This window comes from Pogoniulus pusillus, chromosome 1 (assembly GCF_015220805.1).
Source record: "Pogoniulus pusillus isolate bPogPus1 chromosome 1, bPogPus1.pri, whole genome shotgun sequence".
In the NCBI taxonomy this organism is placed as follows: domain Eukaryota; kingdom Metazoa; phylum Chordata; class Aves; order Piciformes; family Lybiidae; genus Pogoniulus; species Pogoniulus pusillus.
In genome coordinates, this window is record NC_087264.1 from 27,655,624 (window position 1) to 27,680,471 (window position 24,848).

A 24,848-nucleotide genomic window follows, 5' to 3' on the forward strand; every position below is an offset into this window, starting at 1 on the left:
ATAAGCAAAACTCCTTTATCAGAACCTAACTTTTGCTGTTAGCTGTATCAATCACATGGAGGCCACCGAGTATCTAAAACAAGTGTTCTGAAATCTCATTGCTTAATGTGCAGCTTAAAAGCTTGTAGACAGTAGGGAAGTTTTACAGAGCTGCTGTCTTAAATCCATGATAAATTTTAAACTTTTCCAAGCTAAGCTGTACAGGTGTAAGCAAAGTTCCATAAAAGTAGTATTTTAGCATACTTTATCACTTGCAGAAATAATTTTAGGTCTTCTTGAAAACAAGCGTTACTTTGCAACTTAGTCTGGAAGAGGGAAAAGATTATCAGGCCAAAGAGCTACCTAATATTTTCATCTTTTGGAGAAAAAAAAAAAAGCTGCAGTAGAAGGGATAGGTATTTAAGTACAGTCAAACCATTTTCCAGTCTACTGGCAAATCATAGAATCAACCAGGTTGGAAGAGACCTCCAAGATCATCCAGTCCAACCTAGCACCCAGCCCTAACCAATCAACTAGACCATGGCACTAAGTGCCTCATCCAGTCTTCTTGAAGACCCCCAGGGACGGTACCTCCACCACCTCCCTGGGCAGCCCATTCCAATGGCAAATCACTCTCTCTTTGAAGAACTTCTTCCTAATATCCAGCCTATACCTCCCCTGGCACAACTTGAGACTGTGTCCCCTTGTTCCATTGCTGGTTGCCTGGGAGAAGAGGCCACCCCCCACCTGGCTACAATGCCCCTTCAGGTAGTTGTAGACAGTAATAATAGGAAATTAAAATCCTACTTTCAAAGATGCTGTCAAATTCATTGAGAATTTCTGGATGGCTTGCTACAGAAATCTATGATTACAGTTTTCCTTAAGTGTTGGGAGTATTAGGAAGACTACAGAAAGTAAAAATAGGTTTGATATCTGATCAGTACTGAAAGGTGGCAGATCAGTTGGCTGAAATAGCTGTAGGCCCATTAGCTTGGCAGCAAATTTGGATTAAACAGAAGCCTGAATACTGGATTTGAGCTTTGATGAGCAGGAGTCAAAACAGTACTGATTTCCATAACTTTAAAATGGAGAATTGCTTTAAAATTCTTTCAGGTCTTTGAAGCTACAACTTTGGTGGTAAAGAGTGCATGGATATAATATTTAAGTTGGCAGTGGCGTTTGAAGCAAGCTGATGGTCTGCATTAAAACATCACATAGTAGAGAAGTGCGCATTAAGTGGATTAAGATTTCGGATGAAAGGGCTGGTAGTAGCTGCCTTTGATGAATCACAGTTAAATGGGGGTGTTTCTCCTCGCGTTTTCTGAATGGGTAAGTACTCCACACTGTTCAGTGCATTCACCCGTCAGCTTGAAGTGTAAAATTACCACTGGTTTAAAAAAAAAGCCACGTAATTTTGGCAGATGACACAAGAACTGGCAGAATGAATAAAGGCAGTAATTCACAGTAATCACGACCGCTTGAGAACCGCGGCGCGGGCCGGCGGCCGCTGCGCTGCAGCCGCACGTCGCACTGGCAGCGCGGGGGCGGGCAGGCGCCGGCTGCCGGGGGGGTGGGGAAGGTTGCTGCTGCGTGGTGAAATGGAGGACGGGTGAGCGGCCGCAGTACTCGGACGGTCAGCGGCCGTCGCAAACCCGGGGATCTTAGAGGACCGCCTGGCCGAGCGGGCTGTGCCTGCGAGCGAAGGGATGACCGGGAGGCCCCTTAACAGCCGCACGGACCGGGGCCGCTCCCCGCGCCTCCTGCCGAGTGCTGGCAGCGCTGCCCGGACGAGCCCCTTCGCCCCCTTCTCTCGTGGGACAGGCGCGGGGCTGCGGCTGCGGGATTGGCGCTCTTCGCCCCGCGGGCGCCCTCCAGTGGCACGGGGCGGTAGTTCCCACCCTTCTCCGCTCCGTGAGCGGCTCCTTTAAGAGCCTGTGGAGGTCACCGGAGGATTCGGCCCAGGCCAGCCCTGCTTGCGCGACTTGAGCCAATCCTTTCCCGGGCGTCTGCCCTCCCGGCGGCCAATCAGAAGGGAAAGCCCTGGAGGCGGGAGGCCAGTCCCCTCGATGGACAGCAATATTGACCAATCATACTCAGAAATGGACGGCTGATGCATAGGCGCGGCACCCAATAGGCTTGTGGCTGAGTGGGCGGGTCCGGCGTCGCCGGGCGCTGCGAGCCCCGCGCCGGGTGGCCGCGGTAAGGAGGGGAAGATGGCGGAGTAGAGAGGAAGCGGCAGAGAGGTCGGGGCCGGCCGCGGCCCCGCGGCTTCGGCCGCGCTCAGGTGAGTGCGGCGGGGAACAACGGTCTCCGGCGCGGGACCGCACCCAACCCAGTGCCTGGTGCCCCTCTCCGTGATTGGGTTGGGCCCGGGCGCCCGGGCACCCGCCTCCCTGTCCTGCTCCGTGATTGGGCTGGGCCCGGGCATGTTCGCGCCCGCCGCTTCCTGAGGCGCGGAGGTAGTCCGGGCTGGGTTGGCGAGAGCGGCTGTTGGACCGCTTCTCGCGGTTGCGCCGCCTCCGTACTGAAACGTCCCCGAGCTGGGGTGGGCGAGTCCATGTGGTGACGGCCGGCGCCCGTCGAGGACGGTGAAGGTGAGGGGATGGCAACCGGGCCGGTTCGACCTGCCCGCCGCGCCGGAAAGTCTCAGTAACTTGGGAGGTAGAGGCGAGTGTATGCCGCGGCTCGGGCGGGAGCGGACGGGCAGCGGGAGCGAGCTGCGGCAGATGGCTGGAAGGGAGAGCCTGTGACCTGCACAGCAGTGCCCTGCCGCCGACTTGGGAACCGCTGAGGAGGACGTGCGGTCGGCGAACAGCTGCAGCTGCCAGTTTATGTGGAGAAGAGAACCCGCATTTAGCCTTTCCACTGTTTGTACTTGCTCCTGTTAGCCTTGTTATTCGTGAAATCTGAGAGCTAGATGGATTTTGCTAATCTGAGCAGTTGCGTCCTTTATGTCATACTGACACAGGAGTGCACAAAGGGGATGGCCTCTAAGGCAGTTGACGAAACCAGAACGCACAAGTACATCTACAAGTTTTATGGGGAATGAAGGGATTACAGTGGAATTAATCATAGCCTTTCGATTTCGTGGAATTGCTGATAATAAGGTGAAAAGGACTTTGAACGTAATGAAGAGCGAAACTGTTACTAAAAACCTGCCTTTCCCTATTAATAACATGCAGTACCATTGCTCTTTTCAACATTATTAGAGGTATTTTGTAATATAGAGAAGTACTTGCTTTAAATTAAAAAAAAAAGGCGGGGACTTCTTGCTGGAAGGCAAAGGATTACTGTCACCAGCAGGAGATTCCTTTTGTTCTAGATTTAACAACGGTGTTTTAAATCTTGAGTTTGTTGTAGGGTTCTAAGTGACCTGTATCTTGGTAAAGAATTGAAGTGGTTAAGCGAGAAACAAAGCTTTAGATCTTGTGGCATTTTATCTTCCATGGTCTAATAATAAAATAGTTTGTAACCGGTGAAGTAGCTTAAAAGAAGTACGAGGAGGTGTGCTTGCCACAACTAGTTCTGGGAGCAGTAGCTTCTTATGAGAAAAAAAAAATCCTAAGCAACATTGTAATAGTTTCATGTGCTGTATTTTTCATGTAGTAACAGGAATAGCAGCTTATGAGCAGCATAGCATTAAGGCACAGTGTGCTGCTGCTGATTAATATTCCCACTTATGCATGTCTGTGTATGAACTGTTAAAATATGCCAGGGGATTTGCCTTTGGCATTTTGCATATAAAGATAACTCTGCATTACATTCTCATTAAGAATAATGAGCTATCAGCTTTCTTTCATGTGAAGATGTACACTATTTTAGCAGTAAGTAAATTCATCTGGATTAATATTTACTCTTAATTGCTTTGAATGTGCAAGAGCTGTGAGAAGTAATATCTAAAAAATAAAAATAAAACCCGAGTTTTCTTTTACACTGGTATATGTCAGATCAGCTCTGCACTGCTTTACTAGCCTGTGCATGATGCTGTGAGTCTGCAATGTGAAGAAACAGGCTGTGCACCTAACAATGGTGACTTGTCATTCAGGGGTGTCAAAAACAGTGAAGTAAGGCTAAAACTTCAGAACAGATCTGTGAAGAGTGATATCTCTTCAAGAGTATCTCTTGAACACCTCCTACGTTCATTCTTAGAAACTAGAAAAGGAGCAGTGTTTGAAGCCAGTGCTGATGTGCTGGAGGTTATGTGAGAGGATTTATCTAAAATGGGATGCGAAGGAAAGGATGTTTCTTTACCTGAGCAGTGTTGAAGGACCACGTCGTTGTGGTGGTCTGTATCACGGAACAGAAAGCTCAGTTGTAAAACAGTCCCCTATTTTCTCTGCTGCTGCAGGAAGTGCTGTTACAACCTTCTGCCAAGTGTAGCAGATACCTACCTACCCATTGGAAACCTCGTAGGCGAGGAAGGTGGTTTTAATTAAAATATAAAGTGAAACAAAATACACGGGCTTACAATCTCATGAGTGCCAGAATATGCGCAGTGCCCGAGATGCCTATCCAGCAGCCAAGCACCATAGCAGGTGCTAGGATCTGGATACAAACTCCAGGGTCCTTTGTAGAGATCAGCTGACAGGTCCTTACGACTTCTGGCCTCTACATAAGTAGGCAGCCATTCTAAATGTCAGATACACCTTTGCCCTTTTGGAGGTGACAGTGGTCTGTGTCTCTACACTGTCTCACTCAGTGGACTGTCAGTGTTTGCCTCCAGATCTGAGTGATTTCTGAAATAGCAGGGAAGATGTGCTGAGTGTCTTGATGACCTGCTAACCTGAGCATTGATAACACAAGCCCTTTTAGAAGTATTTCTACTCTGTGTTCCTTTTGGTGCCTCTGCACTCACACAACCCCTTTCTTTCTCCGGTTGCATTAACTTTACTCTTTCACGTTCATAATTTAAGATTTTGCCATTGTCGGCTTTCGAGGTTAAATTTGGTGGTTTTAAAGCCATTGGCAAGACCTTCGTGGACATTTGTAATGCTAATTTTGCTTTCTGTTATCTTCACATGGACCTTTAACTTTAAAATCTCCTGGTTTGGTCTTTCTGCATAAAACTATTTCTAGATCTTTCCTTTCTGACATACTACTTGGGCTGTAGAGAAGAGGAATCGTCTTTGATGTCCCTGTTATTTCTGCTTATCTCCTGAAGCATTTGTGTGTGTGAGAGAGAGAAAGGTAGTGGTTTTGAAAACCAGATCTGTTAGATCTCAGTTTCTGCTGACCCATGTAATTAAAACTGAATGCCTTAAACCAGAGTGTGAGTGGTGGGGTGAAACTTGGTAGCATAGCTGTACAAGGTTGGTAAGTATAGTTTCCAATTATAGCGCATTAATATGTCAGAAGACTTCCCCCCCCCCCATTCTATGCATTTGTAATAGGGCATGTTGATCTGTATGAAGAGATGGATACTGCAATTTTTCTGGTAAATTTATTTATGAGGTATTTATTCCATCTCTTTTTTACTAGAAAGCTCATGAAGTTAGTTGCCTGCATGAGAGAAGTTGTCTATGTGAATGTGAGATTTAAAGTCTGTGGAAACTAGTGTTTTGTTACTGTAGAAGGATAATTGGAAAAAAAAAAAAGAAATTGTAGCAGAAATTGGTTTTGTGAATCATTTGCTGTTGGTTCCTAGATCTCTCAAAGTTACGTAGTGCTTAGCAGGTTCTTAGGGGAGCACTTGAGTAGGAAGGGTCAGAATCGACAGTGAGAGAATGATGTAACTGTCCTGAAATAGAGGGCTAGGGATTATCTGCTGCCTGTGGATTCTCTGAATATGCAGGTCCCTGCTGCTTGCGGAAATGCTGTGTTGTGCAGGAGTGTGAAAGCTGGTAATTCTCTGGTGAGGATACTGGAAGCTTTTAATAATGCAAGTTCTGTGTGATGAGATAGTCTAACTGGAAGAATAATGGGTTGCTATAAGCAGAACTATCATCTCAGCATCCCTGAGAACAGTCATTATGCTTCCTTGATACGGTGGTTTGTCATGAACATGAAAGAGATTCTTGCCTTACTGGTGCCTGAAATTGTGTCCATCTCAGTTCCTGCAAAACTGAAAAGTGTGTCTTGTTGATGATAGCTTACTGTAACAAAGTCGTTTATCTTCAAAGTATGCACAGTTACAAAGTCGTTTTGGTGCAATTGTATCCTTAATTGAGCTGTAGGCTGTTCTCAGTAAAGTAGAAGCCAACAAATTCCAAGGAAAAAGGGAAGTGACTGCTGTGTAAACTATATTCTGTAGAGAGAAAAGCACACGTGATTTTACTCCAGGAAGCAGGATGGTTCTGAGCAAAAGACTTCCAGGCTTGTTTTGAGTAGGTGCTTCTCCTCCCCAGCGTGTTAAAATTTGGCAGTCCTGGGTCTTCCATGCTTGGGCCCAATTCACCACGCTTTCCCTTAAATTAAAGGAAAGGCTTGTTATGGTCACTGGAAAAGTACTGTCAGCATGTTTCACATAGAATGTCTGAAAATGGAAGTTGCAGCTAATCCTTTGACTTGTGCAGATGATCATGTATGGTCTGAATAGCTTCGTAGGTGCAAATTTAATTTCATTTATTCATCTCTTTCTCTCTAGACTCACTTAAGAGCATGTGGATTGATCAAAAATAATGGTGAGTAAAGGTATAAAGTTATTTAGATACTAAATATAAGATATTAAACTTTGTGAAGTTTGGCAGGTTGATTTCTTTTTCTTTCTTTATGTTTTTTTTCTCTTGTAGGATGCTTTTAGAGAACTGGGGTGTTGCCGCAGTGTCAGCTTTAAGCTTAGGCTTTGCTTGAAAGAAATGTTGCTGTAACTGTGTATTCTAACACAAATAAATGCTTTTAAACCTGTGAAACTTGCCATCACATGATTTTGTTTTGCTTTGTTAAGAGACAGTAATTGTGTAATGGGATTAACTTGGAGTAGTTGGACTAGTTATCTTAAAAGTTGTATTTGTTGAACAGAAGGACTGGAAGAGCAATGCCAGAACGAAATGCTAGTTAGCAAATAGCGTGTTCAGAATTTCTAAGGATTTCAATCAGCTTTAGGAGTTTTGATTATTTTTTTTTCCTAATGCATGAGATGATTTGGTAGTTAAGGTGTGTAACAAAGTGCTGTATTCTGTTCTCAGCTGTGCCACAAACAGATCTGGTTTTCTCCATCTTCGTAACAAGGCTAAGACTTTTCCCAACAGTGCGAGTGAGGATGGTCAAGCTCATGATGAACTGAAGCATTTCAGTGCCTCAGAAGAAGTGATGATGATATGCTGTGTGTCCATTTTCACGATCTACTTGCCACTTCTAACGCAAGAGTTGGAAGTTGTCACTGGAAGATTATTTCTGAACTTGATCAAGTAAAGGATTAAGGTAATTTGGAATAAAATGAAAAAGATAGAAAAGAGAGAAGGGGATTAGAAAGTAGTATCTATCTTTGTGTTCTTCTGTGTAAGGAGGAGAAAGCAAAGGGGAAAAAGAACTTTCTGATGAAAAGCCAGGAGATCACTGATGAGATGAGTTAATGAAGTATGTCTAGCTGTGGCGGAGTGAGGAGTAAAAGAGGTACCTAATCTGTGTAATTTCATAACTGTCATAAGTGCCTTTTTCCTCTGCAGCACTGACAATTTCCTATGCAATTAGTTGGTAGTTTATGGTGTATCTTTGAACAGTGACCTGCTATAGCAGCATATACTCTCTGTCTGCAATGTGTGTTCTGGTGCTGTCTAAACGTTGTCATGTGTTTTGGAGCCACAGTTAAGAATCCACATAGCTAATAAACACAGGAATATTTTTGGGTGTATTGCCTCTGAGTAAATGTGTAGTTTGGCATCTCTGTAGTATTTTCTTAGCTGTCTTCTGGGCATCTGGAGTTAGATAGGATATGTTAGAGGGATAGATACCTGCAGTTTGAAGCTGGCTGATTTCATCCATTAGAGCCAGGCAATTCAAGTAATGAACCAATGGGCATTTTAATGTCGAAGATATTTTATTCTGATTCCTGAACTACCTCTCCCATTGTCTTTTATTTTGCAATTCCAGACAGTTTCCTGGCATTCAAGGAGAAACTGGTCCTCTTGCTTGCTCTTTACGCAGCAAGATGTGGCTTTGTTTCTTTTCCAGCAAGCAAAAACCTGTCCTTCACTTCCATGGAGCTGAACGAACAAAGATCTCTCCACTTCCTGTTTCAGCCACCTTGCCCGAATTTTGATCCACCAGATGCATTCTCCCCCTGAAGTACCCCACTGTTTTATCAAAACTCAAAAGCAGAGTAACAGAGATCAGCATTTGTCTACCTGAGGAAATTACTTCTGTGCCAGCTCTTCATCCAGGTTTCTGCATTCCAGTTTAAAATGAGAAATACTTGTAATCAGATGCAAGTGGACGCTCATGTTCTTCACTGATATCTTCTTCATTTTAGGATGGTTAAGTACTTCACTGTGTCATATTGGAATTCCTAGCAGATAAAGTGTCTGCATGCATTACTGTGTCAGACTGTCTTGACATGTATCAAAAGCTGCAGCAGGAAAACCAGAACATATTTTCTGCTCAGACATGAGGAAGAAACATAGCAAACAACTTCTCATACAGGTATTTTCAAGTCCAAGACCTGGGCTTGACTCTGTAGATAGATGTCATGGTGTCAACTCACATAAAGCAGCTAAAGCATAGGAACATATGCAGAGTCACCTTGTCTATAGTGTGTAAATGCATTATCTCAGTCTGTGATCAAAATGTATATCTGCATGCATAAACTTATGTAAGTGCTGGGTACGAAGAGCTTTTACCAGAAGGAGAAATTACTCTGCACCATTTCATTTTTAGTGAAGAAACATGAAGCTTTAGAGGTCTCTGGGGTAACAGGATAATGATTAGGTTTATGTTAAATCATTCTCCTCCTCTGGCTTTTTATGAATCCTTAACAGCAAAAAGAACAAAAACATTCTGCAGTAGGAGACAAGGCAGAAATACCTTTATTATTTTTTTTACTTAATTAAAGAAATTATATTCTGGTGGGGTGGAAGAGACCAGAGGTGTAAAGTTGCAATTTACCCACTCAGTTTCTTTGGCACATCTTTCCATACTGCTGATGCAATCAGCTTTTTGAGTCTTCTGTGACTGAGAACTGAGATGACCTGTATGTTTCCATCACCTAAGCAGAAGTAGGCCCAAGAGGATGGACTGTTAGCCACGTAAGAAGGGTGAGTTGAGACAGAGCAGAAACACTTAGGATGAGCCTTTTTCTGGTTCCTCCTCCTTCCCAAACCAAGATGCAATCTGTCGTTGTTATGTTTACACAAGGTTCTTTGTCTCCATCTTCTGTGACTATATAGGATGTTCTCTGTCATTGTGAAATGGGAGTGTATCTTGTTTACACACTCCCTGCTATGGCATTGTATATGGCAAATAAGATTTCTTCTTCACTCTTCTTAGTGCACCTTATTCCAAGCTTGTGATTTAGGAAATATGACTCACTAGCTTAAAAGAATATTTTCAAATCTGGATCAAGTAAAGTTATATAGGTTCTCTCAATAGGTTTGGGGAGATAGTAGCATGGTTTGGGGAGTGTTTTAGATTGCTTCTTTTGTTCCAGTTTGTTTGTTGGTTTGTTTACCCTTTAGAAACTGCTGGACAGAGCCAGACAGCCTGAAAATGGCTGAAAAAGGTAACAATTGAAATCCTTCTTATATCTTAATGGCATATTGCAAGGGCAGCATTCTGGCATTTAAAATGTGGTGACCTTTTATGGGACCAAGTTCCACAGCAAAGCAAGGACAAGGGTTGGTGTTGAGCCTAATCTTCACATTTAAGTCTGTGTTTAGGCTTGCATTGTAACAGTAAGATTTAATGATGGATTTACCCAATTTTTTGTTTCTGGAAGAAAAGATCAGACATAGGAGGTAAAGAGTGGTGGGTGAGACACTGCGTATCAAAACAATGCCAACTGTCACCAGCAGAGAGGTGCACTGAAATGATCTGTGATAAGAGTTACATTGATCTTGATGAGGCAATCACCAGCTTGGCCTGACTTCGTTTAAGAACATAAGATTTCTTTTGTGAATATGCTCTGAATTTTCTGGCATTGCAGGCAATTAGAAAAGCATGCTTCCTTTTAGGGCCTCCTTATGTTGAAACCAGTGGCATTTAATGCAGATGTCTGTAGAAGCAGGATCCATCTCTGTGATGGGAAATACTGTCAGTGTCATAGGCTTGTATATGGTGGGGAGGTATCTGGTGTAAGAAACATCTGATTTTAGCTCTGGCAATTTCCTTTTTCTCCCTTCTGCCCATACTTACCCTTCTGATGGTAAGGCTATCAGTTGTTTCTTGCATAGCTTGATCTCAGAAATACTTGGGAGTCAAAAAGGTGTTTTAGTTTCTGTGGACATGTAAAGTTAAGAATTTGTCTGACTAGAGAACAGACAGTTTAAGCTCTTTGATTTCTTTTTCCATAGGAAAACCCCTCAACATTCTGTAATCCTGCATTGTAACGGGAAAAAAAAAAGGATTGCTGATTTTTCATAACTCCTATTCATGACAAAGTAACAACACTTAGTTTTCAGGTCTAGTTTTAGAACATAATATTTTTAGCAGGGCTAAGGATCTAATCCCATAGTGCATGCCCAGAAGACACACACCTCCCCCCCAGCCACTCCTTGCTGCACCTTTCCAAGCAGCACCTTTTTAAATCTGGTGTGCTAGGAAATGCTGCCTCAACCTACTTCTTCTTGCTCCACTTTTTCTCTCTGTTGATTGAGAATCTTCCCACATGAAAGATTACAAAAACAAGGGGCATGTGCAATAGATCATATATATACATATATATATTTTAATACTTGTGGACAAAATGATGTTACAAGTTGTTTGAAAACAACAAAATCACCAATGTCTTCCATTTTGAGATGTGTATAGTTCCATAAGCATTAGTGCTTTGTAGCAAACTGTAGTGCCATGTTAGGATCAGTGCATGAGCCTAGTAGTATTTTTACAATTTCAGAGTGACAATTTATTAATAAACAGTGATGATAATGTAATTAACAATAGAAAGGATACAATAGAAATGCCACAAACATGATCTAAACATGCAGTATCCTCTCTTTGACAGTGGCTACGCTATCTTTAGAAGTGGAATGCATTTGCTTCGTGGGCTTCATAGAATCATAGTTGACTTTTTGTTTGTATGTCCAGCTCAAATAGTAAGCTGGTGTATGTAAGTGTCCAGAATTCTCATCGCTGTCACTTGGGTTCTTCTCTCTTTAGTCTTTGTTGAAGGTGTTTCTTCCGTGTGCAGCATTTTCAACTTCTTTCCCATCCTGTGCTATACTCAGAAGAGTATGAGTATGCTAGAGAGCTTGAGTGCATTCTGTATGCATCTCTGCTAATTTCTTTTTCCAGATCTGACTTAAAATTACTATAACTGGTTTCACATTATCCTCATTATATAATAAGTTAATGGTAGCAAGATGCTATTTGCCAATTTTGCTAGAAGACTTTTATCCATTGTTGCAGGAATGGGGAACCTTTTTTGGCTGAAGTCCTATTGAACCTTTGAATACCTTTGGTGGATCCTGCATTTACATACATCTTAATGTTTGTGATAATAAGAGAGAATGGAATAAGGTCAAGGGCTGTTGAAAAACAACATTGCAGACTGTATCTGTCCAGCCTATGGATCAGAGATTCCCCACCCCTGTATTATTGAGAATTCAATATCCTGTATTTTAGGTAACTTCCAGTATTGCTTTCCAGCTCTAAGCTCAATTTTAGTAGTTTCTGTCTCTCTCTCTGCTTTCTTCAGAAGGAAAGTTTAGACCAGGGGAGGTCCAAATGATTTTACACTCAATGGGCAGCTTGGACTGGTCAGATCAGAGACTGGCATGATTTCTGAGATGTGCAGTGCTCTCTGGATGGCATCCTCAGATTTCCTAGGAAAAAGTCTTTTATTTGGTACCAGCATTACTCTTCACCCATTTCTCTCTTTTACAAGAACAAAATTCTCTTTCAACTTAGAGAGGATACTGCATATTTTTTTTCCTGAGACCTGCCTGTAAATGGCCATGAGAGGGAGGGAGGGAATGGGTATCTTGGTTTTGTAATTTTGATACAATATGTATCTCTAAAGTAATAAATCATAAAGCCTGTACTTGGGTGCAAAGCTTAATCCATGCAGAGCTATGTGTATGCCATGAGGAAACAAAAAAAAAAAGGAAAGCAAACCCAAACAAACCTCTGTATCTGATATATTTCCAAGAAAATTGGACAAGTTTGGCCATTTACAGCAGAGCTCTGAGAGACATGTGCTGAGAGTTAAGTTCAATTCTAAATGGATGTAGCTGTACCATTGAATGAAGTAGTTTAGTGCTTGGGAGAATCAATTGAAAAATACCTCTGAAACTGGAATGCAAAATAGCACAGTATGTAGGGGGAAGAATCCCTGATGCAAACAAAGCCATAAGATGATTTAATAAGAAAATAGAACTTTAGTAGCAATAACTGTTTTGCATGTGATAGTAAATAACTTGCATTAGCAAGGCTGTACAGTAGAGTAAGTGGGTAATAACCAAATGAGTTTGTGGCGCTCTGTGCTGCAGGGAGCTGTGTGAGAAGTCTCTTCCTGAGAAGATGGGTGAATTCCTCCTACATTCCTTTCAATGGAGGGAATTTGGCACTTGAATACTTAATGAACCTGATATAATGATTTTTTTTAAATTGACTGTCATATGTGTGAAGCACTGTCAGTGAGTGCTGGGGGAAGGGCAGACAGTTCTTTCTGAAAGGCTAGCTGAAGTTTCCCACATTTTTTTTTGGTAGTTTAGCACTTGCTCTTTCTCCAAGAAGAAAATAAAGCTTTTCAGATACTCGGCTGTGAAGAGAATCTGGTTCTGAAGTTAGGAGCTTTTATTGTGGGTAGTGGTTTTTGATCCATTTGTTTTGTCTTTAAATAAAAGAGAACATTTGACACTCAAAAATATTTTTCCGTCTCAAGCACAGTTGTACAATTCTGAAAATATTATTTCACAGCATAAAATAATTTCAGCGTTGTTAAATGACTCTGCTTCAGGCCCTAATTGATTTCCGTTGATGCCTGAAGTTTTGTGAAGGCAATTACTATGAAGCCTCTAGTAACAGAAAAGCTTATTGATCTGCAGCTGTAGCCTCTGCACCCAGTGTTTGCTCTCAAATGGTCACGTAAAGGAGCCACAGGAGTTCTAAAATGCCTCTAAGTTGATACTGTTTTCAGTGCAGAGATACAGTCTGTAGAGACAACATGGACCCACAGACAGTAGTGTATTCTGAACAGAACTGTTACATCAGGGCTTCAGATCTAGCTGGCTGGGTTTTGTTTAGTTGTTTCATGGGGTTATTTTGGTTTTTTGGTTGTTTGGTTTTTTTTTCTAGAAAGCTGAAGTAATTTGGGCTGTAAGTTACAACTCTACAGAGGATTTCAACGTTTCCAAATTACAGAGGTGAAGCTCTTTGGCTCTTCATAGGTCAAAAATGGGACTGTAAAAGCTATGGTCATTTTTACAGTGTAAAGTAACCAAGACAAGCATGAGAATGTCTAAATTTAAAGTGTCAGCAAATATGTAATATGTGTATGGAAAGCTAATTGATTTGGAAGGCTGTAATCAGCTTAAATTCCAGCTATTGAATTATTGATAAAATTGGAAGCTGGCCGTAGGGGATTTTAATTGTATTGTTATCTGATTGCATTAAGAGAAATTACAGATTTATTCTGGTCTGTGGTCAGCAAGTACATTTACATAATAGTGGAAGAATAATGAAAACATGGCCATGCTTATTCTTCAGAAGTATGAACTTTGTGGCTGAACAGAATTCTTCAAGGGTTTATTCATTCAGAGAAGCAGAGGAGGAAATGAAGACTGATGTAGGCAAACTATTTGCATATTCTTCCCCATTCAGGCTTCTTAAAATCACCTTTATTGTGTGGGTTACTAGGCAAGAAATTAGGATCCACAGTAATACAAAGAATCCCTTTGCCTTTCAGCTCGTGTACTGTGGCATAATTTTGCTCCAATACTCTTGATTTCACTGCTTCTAAAACTAGGTGGAGATATTACGTGCTAACCGCAGTTGAGTGTGTGCCAGTACCTGTGTTGGGGATTACACTTTCAGGAATTGCACCTTAAGCAACTGAGGATAATTGTCAAATGTGGGACAAAAGAGAAAGTCTTGTGAAGAGAATGAGTGAGAAGAAATTGTACTGAACCTCAGGACTCTGACACTTTACGCAAGGATTACATTGTTAAGAGCTGGTAGTGTACTTTTTTTTGGGGCAGAGAAGGGAAAAATATGGAGGATAACTAAGGTTGGAAATAACTGCTTCCTGTATCCCTAGGAATCTGTCTGGTCTTCCTCCAAAACTAATAATCCAGCTTGCTGTTCAGGTACAGAGCTGCATAAGGGCAGTTCAGGTTAGACTCCATTGATTTCTTTCACTGAAGGATTTGGCATTTTGCTCCAGTAGTGCTTTTCTTGGCACACAGAAGCCAGCAGTTGAACCAGAGTGTCTCAGAACACCGATGTCTGTCTCCTTTCAGTCAGCTCTAAGCTCCTGAGTTTCAGAGAAAGTGTCTGTTGAGGGTGCAAGCAGAGCATGTTTCTGTCTCTGAGCCCGTGTATGAGGCTGTAATACAGGCAGATTTCTTAAGATGTACAACTTCAACAGTTAAAAGGTAACTTACTCTTTAGTGTGTCCTGTGTAAATCCTGTCTGCTTCTCTCCACTTCCCCTCTAAGTGAGCGTTTGCAGGTCAGTAAAAGGTGGCTAGTTTTGTAATGCCTTGGGCATGAAGAACTGCATGGAGAAACCGAAGGAAAGCGGCACAGGCCCACAAACCAAGTCTTAGAGCTAGTATTCTAATTATGCATGATTCAAAATGTCTAGTGTAATGTAGTTATTACCAGTAAATTGAGATATGCATCTATACATAATGAAGCAATAGTAATTAATATACCAATAGCTTGAACTTCCTGCTTTGATTCTCAAATCTTGGTTTTTTTAGAGAATGTGCTGCCTCTGTAGAGAAAGGGGCAGAATGTACAGATAGGGATGGAAGCATGGCACCAAAACTGTAAATCAGGAACCAGGATCAGCAGAACTTGCCTTTATAAACCTCTTGTCTGGTTCATATTAGTGCCCTGAGCATGTTAAAAAACAGGGCATGAACTAAGCATGTTTAGGGGCGAGATGAGGTTTCTCACCTGCTGCAGCTGTAGCAAGGAAAAGGGTGCAGAGTTTCTTACAAGGTGCAGGGGGGAGCAACTGGTGGACAAAAAAAATCAACCCACCAACCACAAAACAACACAAAAACTCACAATAGCAGAAAACACAGAGTCGAATTTAGTGTAGTATTTGCTAAACAATAGGTAATAAACTTGGGTGTGGTGAGAGAAATTAGCAGGAGGAGGCTGAAATTAATAAGCACAGTTACATATATTTCAGGTGTTGAATAGCTTTTTAATAGACAGTATTTTCAGGTAACTCTCTTAGCCACATAGGCAGCTGTACTGAAGCATACTGGTACCAGCCAGCAATAATGGCACCTGCAGGAATGAACCTGAAAATACTGATGATCTTGTATATTTTTTAAGTTCTTTAAAGAGATTTTTAAAAACAGAAAATGAGATTTGATCACTGAAGGTCATTATCTTCTGCGACATAGGTTGCAATAGTATTTTGTTTCCTTCACTTAGTATATAAAAGGGAATTTGGGTGCCATCTTTCTGTAAACCTTTAGTGTGTTCTCTGTAATATTTCCCAGGTCTTGTAGTGGATAATGCAGTGACTTTCTGCTGGCAGTTTGCAGACACCATAGACCGTGTGGCATAGCCTACATCACTAATAGTTCTCCAAGTTGAAACTTGCATTCAAACCTATAGAATACTAGCTTGTTACTTCAGTTACATCCTTCTAGCTTAGCTTATTTTCTTTAGGTGGGCTTAACTTGTGCAGAACACTTCTCCATGTACAGAGGCTCAGTCCCTCTTTCTTTAAGTAGAAAGAGGAAATGTCTTGGAGGAAGAAATTGTGTGTCAAGTTAACTGCTGTTCATACTTCATAGCCAACCATCCATAAAGCACTGTGATTTGGGTTTAGAATTGGGGGTTGTCTTTCTCATGAGTGCTCCTTCTAGCTACACACGTATTGCCAAATGAAGGTAGGAATGTTGGAAAACAACTATTTCATGAAATCAGAATAAATGCTTTGAGCCAATACTGTTCTACAAATTCACATTTTGCTTGAAGAACAAGTTTAGCCTGGCAGCTAACCGTGGTCACCCAATTCTTAGTGAGTATTCTTTAGAAGACTCTGCATGATTTTAAACCCTGTTAAATCTCTCTTCTTCTGTGTTATGAGTAAGCAGTTGTGTCCTTTGTTAGTGCTTATTCCCTTCAATATAACACCTGGGCAATAAGCTTCTTTAAGATGTCAGTGAAGATATCCTCCTTTTTTTGAAAAGTATGAAAGCAAAGGAGAAGTATTAGTTATAGGTCCTGAAAAATTACTGTAGTACTTAAATAGGCTAGAAAATACTTCTTATACTAAACTTCTGAGAGCATGCTCAAATGGATTAGTGGAGGAAATTATTGGTGTCACTAGAACTATGTACTCCCATTGCACACGTGTTTTACATGGTAACAGTGAAAGAATGTCTCCCTGCAAATTTGTTTGTTGTTTTGTTTTCCAAAAGGCAGCTTGCTTTTATATCTATGCATATTTGAGGATTTCAAGATAAGATTTTATTCTTTTGACACTGTAAAGAGGAACTGTTTAAAAATGAACTTGGAAACTCTGCACCTGTATACAAATTTTTTTAGCAATAAAGCAGCACAGGCTGAGAATGCACTAACCCTGGATGTGTCATTTGTTCAGAAGACAAATTCACCAACTTAGCGCACCTTATGCTTCACTTCTGAGATGTGTTTTTACCTGCCATACCTCTGTAGCAATTGGAGATAAACTCACCCATGCATTATAGCTGCTTTGTGTCCAGCTGTTCCCTCAGGCTTCAGGCATAAGAGCCTCTAACTTCTCGGAAGACAACTGAAATAAAACTTACTCCACTTGCAATAAGATGGGCAGCTTGCCAGGTAAAAGCTTCAAGGGTTGTTGTAGATGGTAGCAGAAAGCTGCTGCTGTTAGTACAGATTCCCTAGAAGTACTAAGCCCCTCAGAAAACTGTTTCGTATGTATAGATTGTTTATTGTGAAAAGCTCTGTGTCTGCCTGCAGGGAGGCATGACTTCCATGCAGCTGCTGCTGAAAGCAGTTTTGAAGTGCTGTAGCGTAGCAGCACGATGCCACCTCACATGAGGACTGCTGAACCCCACATGATGCTTCCAACCCTGCGTTCCATAACATGTTAGGAATTGCTAACCCTTTTGCCAGCTTATAGAAGACTCACAGTATGACTGCTGCTTCTGTAGCCCATTTAATTACCTCAATTTTGCTTCATTTTCTAGTTTTTGTCTTTAAATTGCAGTGAAGACAGATGCTGGTTAGCCAACATAAAATGACCTGATGAAGGCCTAATCTTGAGACTTGCTTTCTACATGGCTGATATTGAGAATCCCAAGCCAGAGCAGCCCTGGCTGTACTTAAAACTAAAATGCGTCGCTCCAGACCTCTAGCTAGAGATGAGGTCTATGCTGGATTGACAAAGGAATATCCGCTGGTAAGTTGTGAATTCAGAAGTATTGGAACCTGGGACAGGCTGTGGGATCCAATGCTGAACCTTTCAGGAATAGGTCATGAGCATCACTTAAGATGCTCCCATAGGTTTGAGTTGTTACCTCAATACCTGCTCATTCTGAATTGCTGAAGATAATGAACTTTTTTGTGGCTTGCTGCTTAACCCAAAACTTACCTAAAACACTGTACTGCTGCAGGTGTCAGCAGTTTCATCAGGTGATGGTCAGTGCCAGGAAAAACATCATCTGACCAACAGACAGGAAGGATCACAGCTTGACCCAACAGAGCAAAGGTCTTCCCATTTCCAAAGATTACAGAAGTACAGTTTAAAATTTCACCTGCTATTATTTAGTATGTCCTCATTATTTGTTTAGATTCATGCTAAATAACACAAGCAGCATTCATGTAATGCTTCATGAAGACCCAGGTCCCAAGCAAGGTAACTTGGGGGAGTCATTTGTCAGCAACCATAATCTAAGCAGAAGGTATATACCATGTGAGTCATAAACTCATGTCTTCTGCTTACATGTGTATACATTTCTGAATTTCTGCCTCTCTTTTTCAGTTTAAAAGTTTATTCTTTACAACTGTAAAGATTATATATTAAAATGTAACTGACAGCTTTCCTTCCAGGGGAGGACACTTCAATAGTGGAGTGAGACAACAGAGCACAGTTACACATAGAAGAGATGTAAAGTAAAGAGCAAAGAACCACTCCTAATGCAGAATTCAGAAGGAAAGGGCAAAAGGAAGCAGTCCTGTTACTAATCACCTTTCCTAGGCTGATGCAACAACAAAAGTGCTGTCACTTAAGAAGTAACACAAGGGTGAAGTTACCATTTCTCTGAGCCAGGGAGATGCTTGCACAAGATAAGCTTAGTCTCAAGATCCCAGCTGAAGACCCAGAGGCCCTTGAATGTAATGCAGAAGTCACTGCACAACACAACTTCTTAATAAATGAAATTATCAAATACAGCAAATCAAAGTTTTATGTGCATGGCCAGTGAGAACTGTTAAGAGCTATCTCCCATTTAGGGGTTCAGGACAGAGATCCTTGTAGAGGACATTTATTATTGCATCTCCTGAAACAGATCTGCCAAGAGTTATTGTCCTGAATTGAGCTGTCATTGAAAAGCACTGCATTTTTGTACTTAATACTTGCCAAATTTGCAAAAATAAGATTAATTTAAATAGACAGTATTGGAATTTTAAGAGAGAGAGCCCCTTGTCTCCCTGCAGGATGGCTCTTGGCATTCTAATGTTACTGCTTAATCAAAACAGAGACAAAACAGAACTCTTCATAAATAAAAGCAAGCAGCACAGTTGGACAATAATAGTAGAGGTACCAGCTGCTCAACTAAAGCCTCTGGGGTGCCTTGCAGTTGTTTCTGTCCCCTCTGCTCCAAGCTCACGAGGGGAGTTATTTTACCAACTATTCAGACTGAAACACACAAAGTACTTGTGTTGGCAGCAAGGGGGAGGGCAATCTGCCAGTCACAGGGATGCAGAAAAAAAGTGGATGGCAAAATGAATCACTGGAATTAAGCTGATCTCCTAAACTTTATGGAAGGTTTAAAATGTCAGTAAGAGGAAGAAGACCCTTGATCTTCTAACTAACAAGAATTAGGGATAAAGATATTCTGTCCCTGTAACAAGGGGCAAGTAGTGGTCTTCCTTTTGCATACAAGTATTTTCTAGATGTTTGGAAAGAAGCAGAACCTATTCAAACCAGACACATGCCAATAAGTATGCATTAGGTATTTTTGATGAAACATCTTGACTGGCCAAATGAAGGTAGCAGGCAGATCCATCACAACTTCAGCAAAGCACTTCCCCCAGCTGTGCAGAAATGAAGATGACAAGACTGTTTCTTGGTTTTGCAGCTTCAGCCCTAGAAAGAAGGGCTCAAATCTGTTAGAGGCAGATGCTCATAGCCTAAGCTTCATGGAGCTACCAGAACTCGACTCAGTCTTGTGCAGCGATGGGGCTGCATTTCCAGAGGACCTAGCAGGTATGTGGGTTGCCCTTGGATTTGAAATCCAAAACTTCGTGCTCCAGCCAACACTGTGCCATCCAGATTTGCACACCAAGCACGGCACAGCCTCTCTGACACTCTAGCGTGCTCCTTTTGCAGGCCACACACAAGCAAATCTAGAACTACTCAGGAGGTCACTTAGTTGCTGACATACCAGATGCAGCTAATGAGGCACCTGAACAACAGGTAGCTGACATGACCAGTATAAGGATCTATATGAAAAGGCAGGACAGGAACTTCAGATCTCTGTAAGAATGTTCAGGATGTAACAGTTTCTCTCAAATATCATCCCATTAGTATGTTTTGTATCCTTCCAGAAACCTGATTTCAGTATTTCAAAGACTGTTTTTCCCCCTGAAGTAATTAGAAAGTCAGTTATACTGTCTCAGTGAGCCCTGTGCTGAATGGCAGGCTCTTCATTTTTCCAAGCATAACTTCTGTATGTCCTAGTTTCAGGTGTTCCTCTTCGTCTGAAGGGATTCACTTCTACATTGTTCTTTCCATGCACAGATAAAGTGACAGCTCAATGCTCTAACCTCTTCTGGTGCATTGTGAATGCTTTCATTAGAAGGAACAAAGTCAGCAGAGACGCAGAAACAACTCCAGCAGTTCTTGTAAATTACATATTCCTAATTGACACTGACTATTGCATATCCTGGTGGTAGACCTGCTACTTCTGATGTAGAACTTTGCTTTTCTGCCACGTTGTACTTTTGTTCTAGTTCCTCCATCTTCTTCATCAGCATTTCTATGCGAACATGGACCCCCACAAGCTTTTCTTTCATCTAAAGAAAAAAAAAGTAGAAATAAGAGTATTATAACTAGAGAAAAATGTCCTGACACTGGACTTTTGAATGATCTGCACCCCACTTTCAGTGGCTAAAGAGCAGCTGATTTTCAAGATGGGCTGTAGAGAGCAAATACCAGTATAATTTTTCTTGTCTAATGCAGTCAAAACTGGTACCCAACTGAAAATCCTGCGCTACAAAGAAGTGAGAGATGAATGTGTGCAAGCATAACCCCTTTCAGAGAGGGACAGAAATACTCAAGCAGGCACTTGCAGGAGCCTTACTACTATCAATCCCATCTTTCCTAGTTAACTCATAACAAGTTTTTACAAAGCTAGAGATCTTCTATCTGGACAGACTATTTCATCATTACCTTAGGAATACATGTGGACAGTCCCTCAAAAATGCCATTTCCAGAATCTGGGGTTTAAGTTAATGCATCTAAACCACAAGAATAAAATCCTGCTGATATTAAAAGCAAAGAACAATTTCTTGGACTTGTTCTATTTGACAAGCAAACTCTCCACATCCACACAATCTGTGTTTGCAATTAAGTGGTACCATCTTTTATTTATTTTTTTTTACTTCAGAAAAGGTCAACTTCAGAAGTCCTGCCTTGGTAAGATTTTAGTATCAATTGACCCAAGCTAATCGTACAGTAAGACACTGAAAGATGACTTTAAAGAGGACAGAACTTAATTCATGGGCCCTTTTCTATGCTTGGTACAGAAACTTAAAAGTGGAGAAGGTAAGGAACACACACTTAAAGACTAGATAGAGTGGCTGTCTCCTACACAGTAACTTTGAGCTATGGCAGAGAATTTGCTAAGCTGCCAACTAAACATCTGAACTCCAATGAGGGAAGGAGATTCAAATGTTGTGTCTGAAACTACAGGTCAGTACTAGTGTATGTTTTTTTCTTCTTTTCTAAGTGTAGAGCATAAAAGGATAAGTTTTGCCAGAGAATTATATAGAACTGGGTATGTTTTACAAATAAGTGTTTCTGGAAAATGTTTGCATAGCTTGCACGTTTAAGCCAATATTGGTATTGTAAGTAAATATTTTCGCCATTTTATTCACTTAACCCTATCAATATCAATATTTTTGTACTAATATAAAAAAACCAACTGCATAAACTCTCCTATTTTTCATACAAATTAATGTGGAAACCTTACTTCCTCCAGTCTTCTCTTTAAGGTCACATCAGGAAAATTCATATTTGTTGCTTCTACTGTAATTTGTTTCTTTAAGAGGTAACTGGAAAACAAAAAAGGAAAGGGAAAAACAGTTAACCACACAGTTGCATTGTTTGGACCAATTATTTATAGATTATTTAAAAGCAGATGCTAAAGGTGCTGCCCAAGGCAATCAATATATTATGAAAATACTAAAAACACAACAGTGATTTTACTGTGAAGTCATTAGAGTTTCTCATAACCAGTTATAAGTAATTTAGTTTTTATTGTCAGGTCCTCGTGTATTATGGAACTATTGACCTGGGTCTGAAGGAGATTTCAGTATTGCAAGCAACTAAGTTTAAACCTTGGCATTATGAGGACACCCACGAAGTGCACCAACACAAACCATTTAAACACAGAGGCTGTTAAGATCCCGCACCAATGCTCCTAGTCAGAAGGAAAGCCACTTGTGTTTAGCTGCACTTAAAAATTCACCTTGAGTTACTGGCCATAAAACTACAGTATGCTCACCAGAGGATGCTGTCCTTGAACAAACAGAAGAAGCCTCGGAGGTGGGCCAGGTGTCTGGTAGCAGAATAAAGAATGAAGCCCACGATCCAGCCGCATGACTGACAGAATAGTGAGTAGTAAGCACTGAAAGGAGAACGGGAAAAGTATCGCTAAACATAAGGCTTAAGAAACAACGCATACTGTATGTTTGTCAGAGGACACCAAATCTTCAGTACTATCAGGACAGCAAAAGCAACCAAAATGCAATAGTGCTCTCTCCTTAAAGAAATGATACAAAACAAAGAGAACATGAACGCAGAAAAAGTTTTGCATGATGTGAATGAAATAGCCTCTGCAATAAGCAAAGCTACAGTTAAGTTGGGAAATACACATCTCACTACAACACAGTGGTTTAGGCTTGATTTAACCAGTGAAACAATGTCTGTGCCAGGTCATAGGTGTAAATTTTTCTGCTGCTAAAACATTATTGCCTCGGGTAGAGAGATTGGAAACAACACCAAAAAAAGAAAAAAAAAAGGAGGAGGGGAAGCTCAAGTCTTACATTTAAAGAGTTTTAAGTGGCCTTTAAATACCATTTAAACAACTAGTTCCGTAAGTCTGCAGGTAGTACTTACATCCTTCACATTAGACTAATGCCAGAATTAGATGAGGCCTTGAGCAACCTGTTCTGGTGGGAGGTGTCCCTGCTATGGCAGGGGGTTGGAACTATTCCCTTCCAATCTAAACCATTCTGTGACTCTACAATTACAAAACCTGTTGGCTAACTGTAAGCTTATGAATAAAGTAGCAGAAATTACTCGGGTTTAGTATTAAAAAAGCCCCAAACACAAAACCACAAAAGCGGTAGCACAAGCACTCCGGCGTTTACTAAGTCCAGAAGAAACCCCAACGCACACCAACGGGAACCTCTCAGCTCCCAGCCTTGCTCTAGCCAGTTTCTGCCCACAAAATTTACTGTGGCAACTGCGGTCGGCAGGCCCCATGCCAAACCCGAGCCCTAGGCGAGCTACGCACCATCCCAGGGGGAATCCCTCGAGGCCGATCGCCAGCGAATCCTCCCACGACACGCCGTTCGTGACTTCTGAGGAGAAAGAGAGAGCCGCTGAAGACGAGTTCCTCCTGGACCAACACCACTCCGGCCGCCTCCGCCGTGCCCTCCCAACCCCATGAAGCCAGGGCACCCGACACGAAGCTCAGCCGAGAGCCTTTGGGTCGCGAAGTCAGGGACCCTCGGACAGCACAGACTCGGAACTCGCCCTCCCCGCGGGACCCAGGTTGCCCGGCGACCGGCGGGGACAGCCCCGGCCCCTCGGCTCAGGTTGGACACTGACTGAAGCAAACGAGGACGCCGAGCCGCGGTTCCTGCGCGCACAAATGCAGCGAGTCCCCCAGCACGGCCCGACAACCGCGGCACTGAAACATGGCGCAGCCCTCCGGTAGCGGAGTCCGCCGCCGTGGGGGCAAGGAAGGCGTCGAGGAACATGACGGCGGCAAGACTCCTCTGGCAGCAGTGGAAGACGGCTCGGAAACCCGTGTGGCAGCGTCACGACACGACGGCTCTGGGACCCGCTTGTCAAAGGCAGCGGCGGAACACGACCGGTCTGGGATCCGTGTGGCGGCGGGGCTGCACGACGGCTTCGGGACCTGTATGGCAGTGGCAGCGGCGGAACACGACGGGTCTGGGATCTGTGTGGCAATGGCAGCGGCGGGGCAAGACGGCTCTGGGACCCGCGTGACAAAGGCAGCGTCGGGGCAAGACGGCTCCGGGATCCGTGTGGCAGCGGAGCGGCACGACGGCTTCGGGACCTGTGTGGCGATGGCAGCGGCGGGGCAAGACGGCCGCTCTACAACAATGACCCCGTCAAGCTGCGGGTCCTGGAAAAACTCCTCTAGCTTCCTGCGCACCTCCATGTTCTCCCGCCTTGCGTTCGAGCGCCGCGCCCGCCTGCCCGGCCTCGCAATTGGAGCGCGCTTCAGGGATCTGCGTGACCATTGGGTACCGCACACATCAATCCTGCGGCCCGAACCTGTGGTGAGGCGGGCCGCCCCGCGCTGCGGCACCGCCCCTCAGGCCGGAGCGGGCGGCACTGCCCCCCTGCGGCGCCCCTCGCGTTTGAAAAAAAGCGCCCCTCGCCGCTCGCGCCGCCATTGGTGGCTTCGTGCCTTGGGTTCGGCCCCTTTGGCTCGCCCAGCCAATGGCGTGGCGCTACGGGCGCGCGCGAAGGGCGGGGCGGGGGCGAGGCGCCGCCGGCGGGTTGGTTGAGCGCGAGATTCGAAGTGCGGCGGTTGGGCGGCAGTGCGTCCCTGCTGCCGCCATGGCGCTCCCTGCGCTCCAGCAGCTGGACTCCCTCAAATACGTTGAGCTCCAGCAGATCGCCAAGTCTGCCGGCTTGAAGGCCAACCTTCGGGTGAGACTGGGGTGGCTGCTGCGGCTCGGAGGAAGTAGCATCCTGCGGTGGGTGGAAGAGGGCCGGGTGGAGGAAAGCTCCAGCTTCCTGTTCTCCGGAGAATGGCTCTGACTTTGGGGTTCTGCCTCTGCCCGACTGGGAGCTCAGGGGACTGGGGTGCCTCCCGTCTCTGCGGGAGTCTTTGTTTTGGGTACGGCCGCTGACGGAACTTGGAGGCCCCGTCCCTT

At 43.1% G+C, this 24,848-nt stretch overlaps 2 protein-coding genes across 4 annotated transcripts in view; one reads left to right on the forward strand and one right to left on the reverse strand.

Moving 5' to 3' along the window:
- The first annotated feature begins 2,131 nt into the window (after positions 1 to 2,131).
- NUSAP1 (nucleolar and spindle associated protein 1) overlaps positions 2,132 to 24,848 on the forward strand; it is a 35,142-nt gene continuing 12,425 nt past the window's right edge. Inside the window, exons 1-3 of one of the 3 annotated variants that reach the window (XM_064145910.1) lie at positions 2,132 to 2,263; positions 6,563 to 6,599; positions 7,104 to 7,338. Coding sequence is in view for 2 of the 3 variants with exons in the window: in XM_064145895.1 (XP_064001965.1) it covers positions 24,529 to 24,621 (93 nt within the window). In the remaining variant the exon portion in view is untranslated. Of the gene's footprint in view, positions 2,264 to 6,562; positions 6,600 to 7,103; positions 7,339 to 24,489; positions 24,622 to 24,848 lie in introns of those variants that run through there. The other 2 variants (XM_064145895.1, XM_064145901.1) reach the window with 2 other exon arrangements.
- Positions 16,348 to 24,132, reverse strand: OIP5 (Opa interacting protein 5). The gene is made up of 5 exons (XM_064145926.1): positions 23,545 to 24,132; positions 23,228 to 23,294; positions 22,214 to 22,336; positions 21,680 to 21,761; positions 16,348 to 20,501 (listed from the first exon to the last, which is right to left on the reverse strand). The coding sequence occupies exons 1-5, from the start codon at positions 24,122 to 24,124 to the stop codon at positions 20,346 to 20,348; spliced, it is 1,008 nt and encodes a 335-aa protein (XP_064001996.1). The 5' UTR covers positions 24,125 to 24,132; the 3' UTR covers positions 16,348 to 20,345.

Coding starts and splice junctions, on each gene's coding strand:
- OIP5 (XM_064145926.1), bottom strand. CDS start 24,124: ATGGAGGTGCGCAGGAAGCTAGAGGAGTTTTTCCAGGACCCGCAGCTT. Junction 22,337..23,227: donor GAGGGATTCCCCCTGGGATG/GTGCGTAGCTCG, acceptor TTCTCCTTTCAG/TGCTTACTACTCACTATTCT. Junction 20,502..21,679: donor TAAAGAGAAGACTGGAGGAA/GTAAGGTTTCCA, acceptor TTTTTTCTTTAG/ATGAAAGAAAAGCTTGTGGG.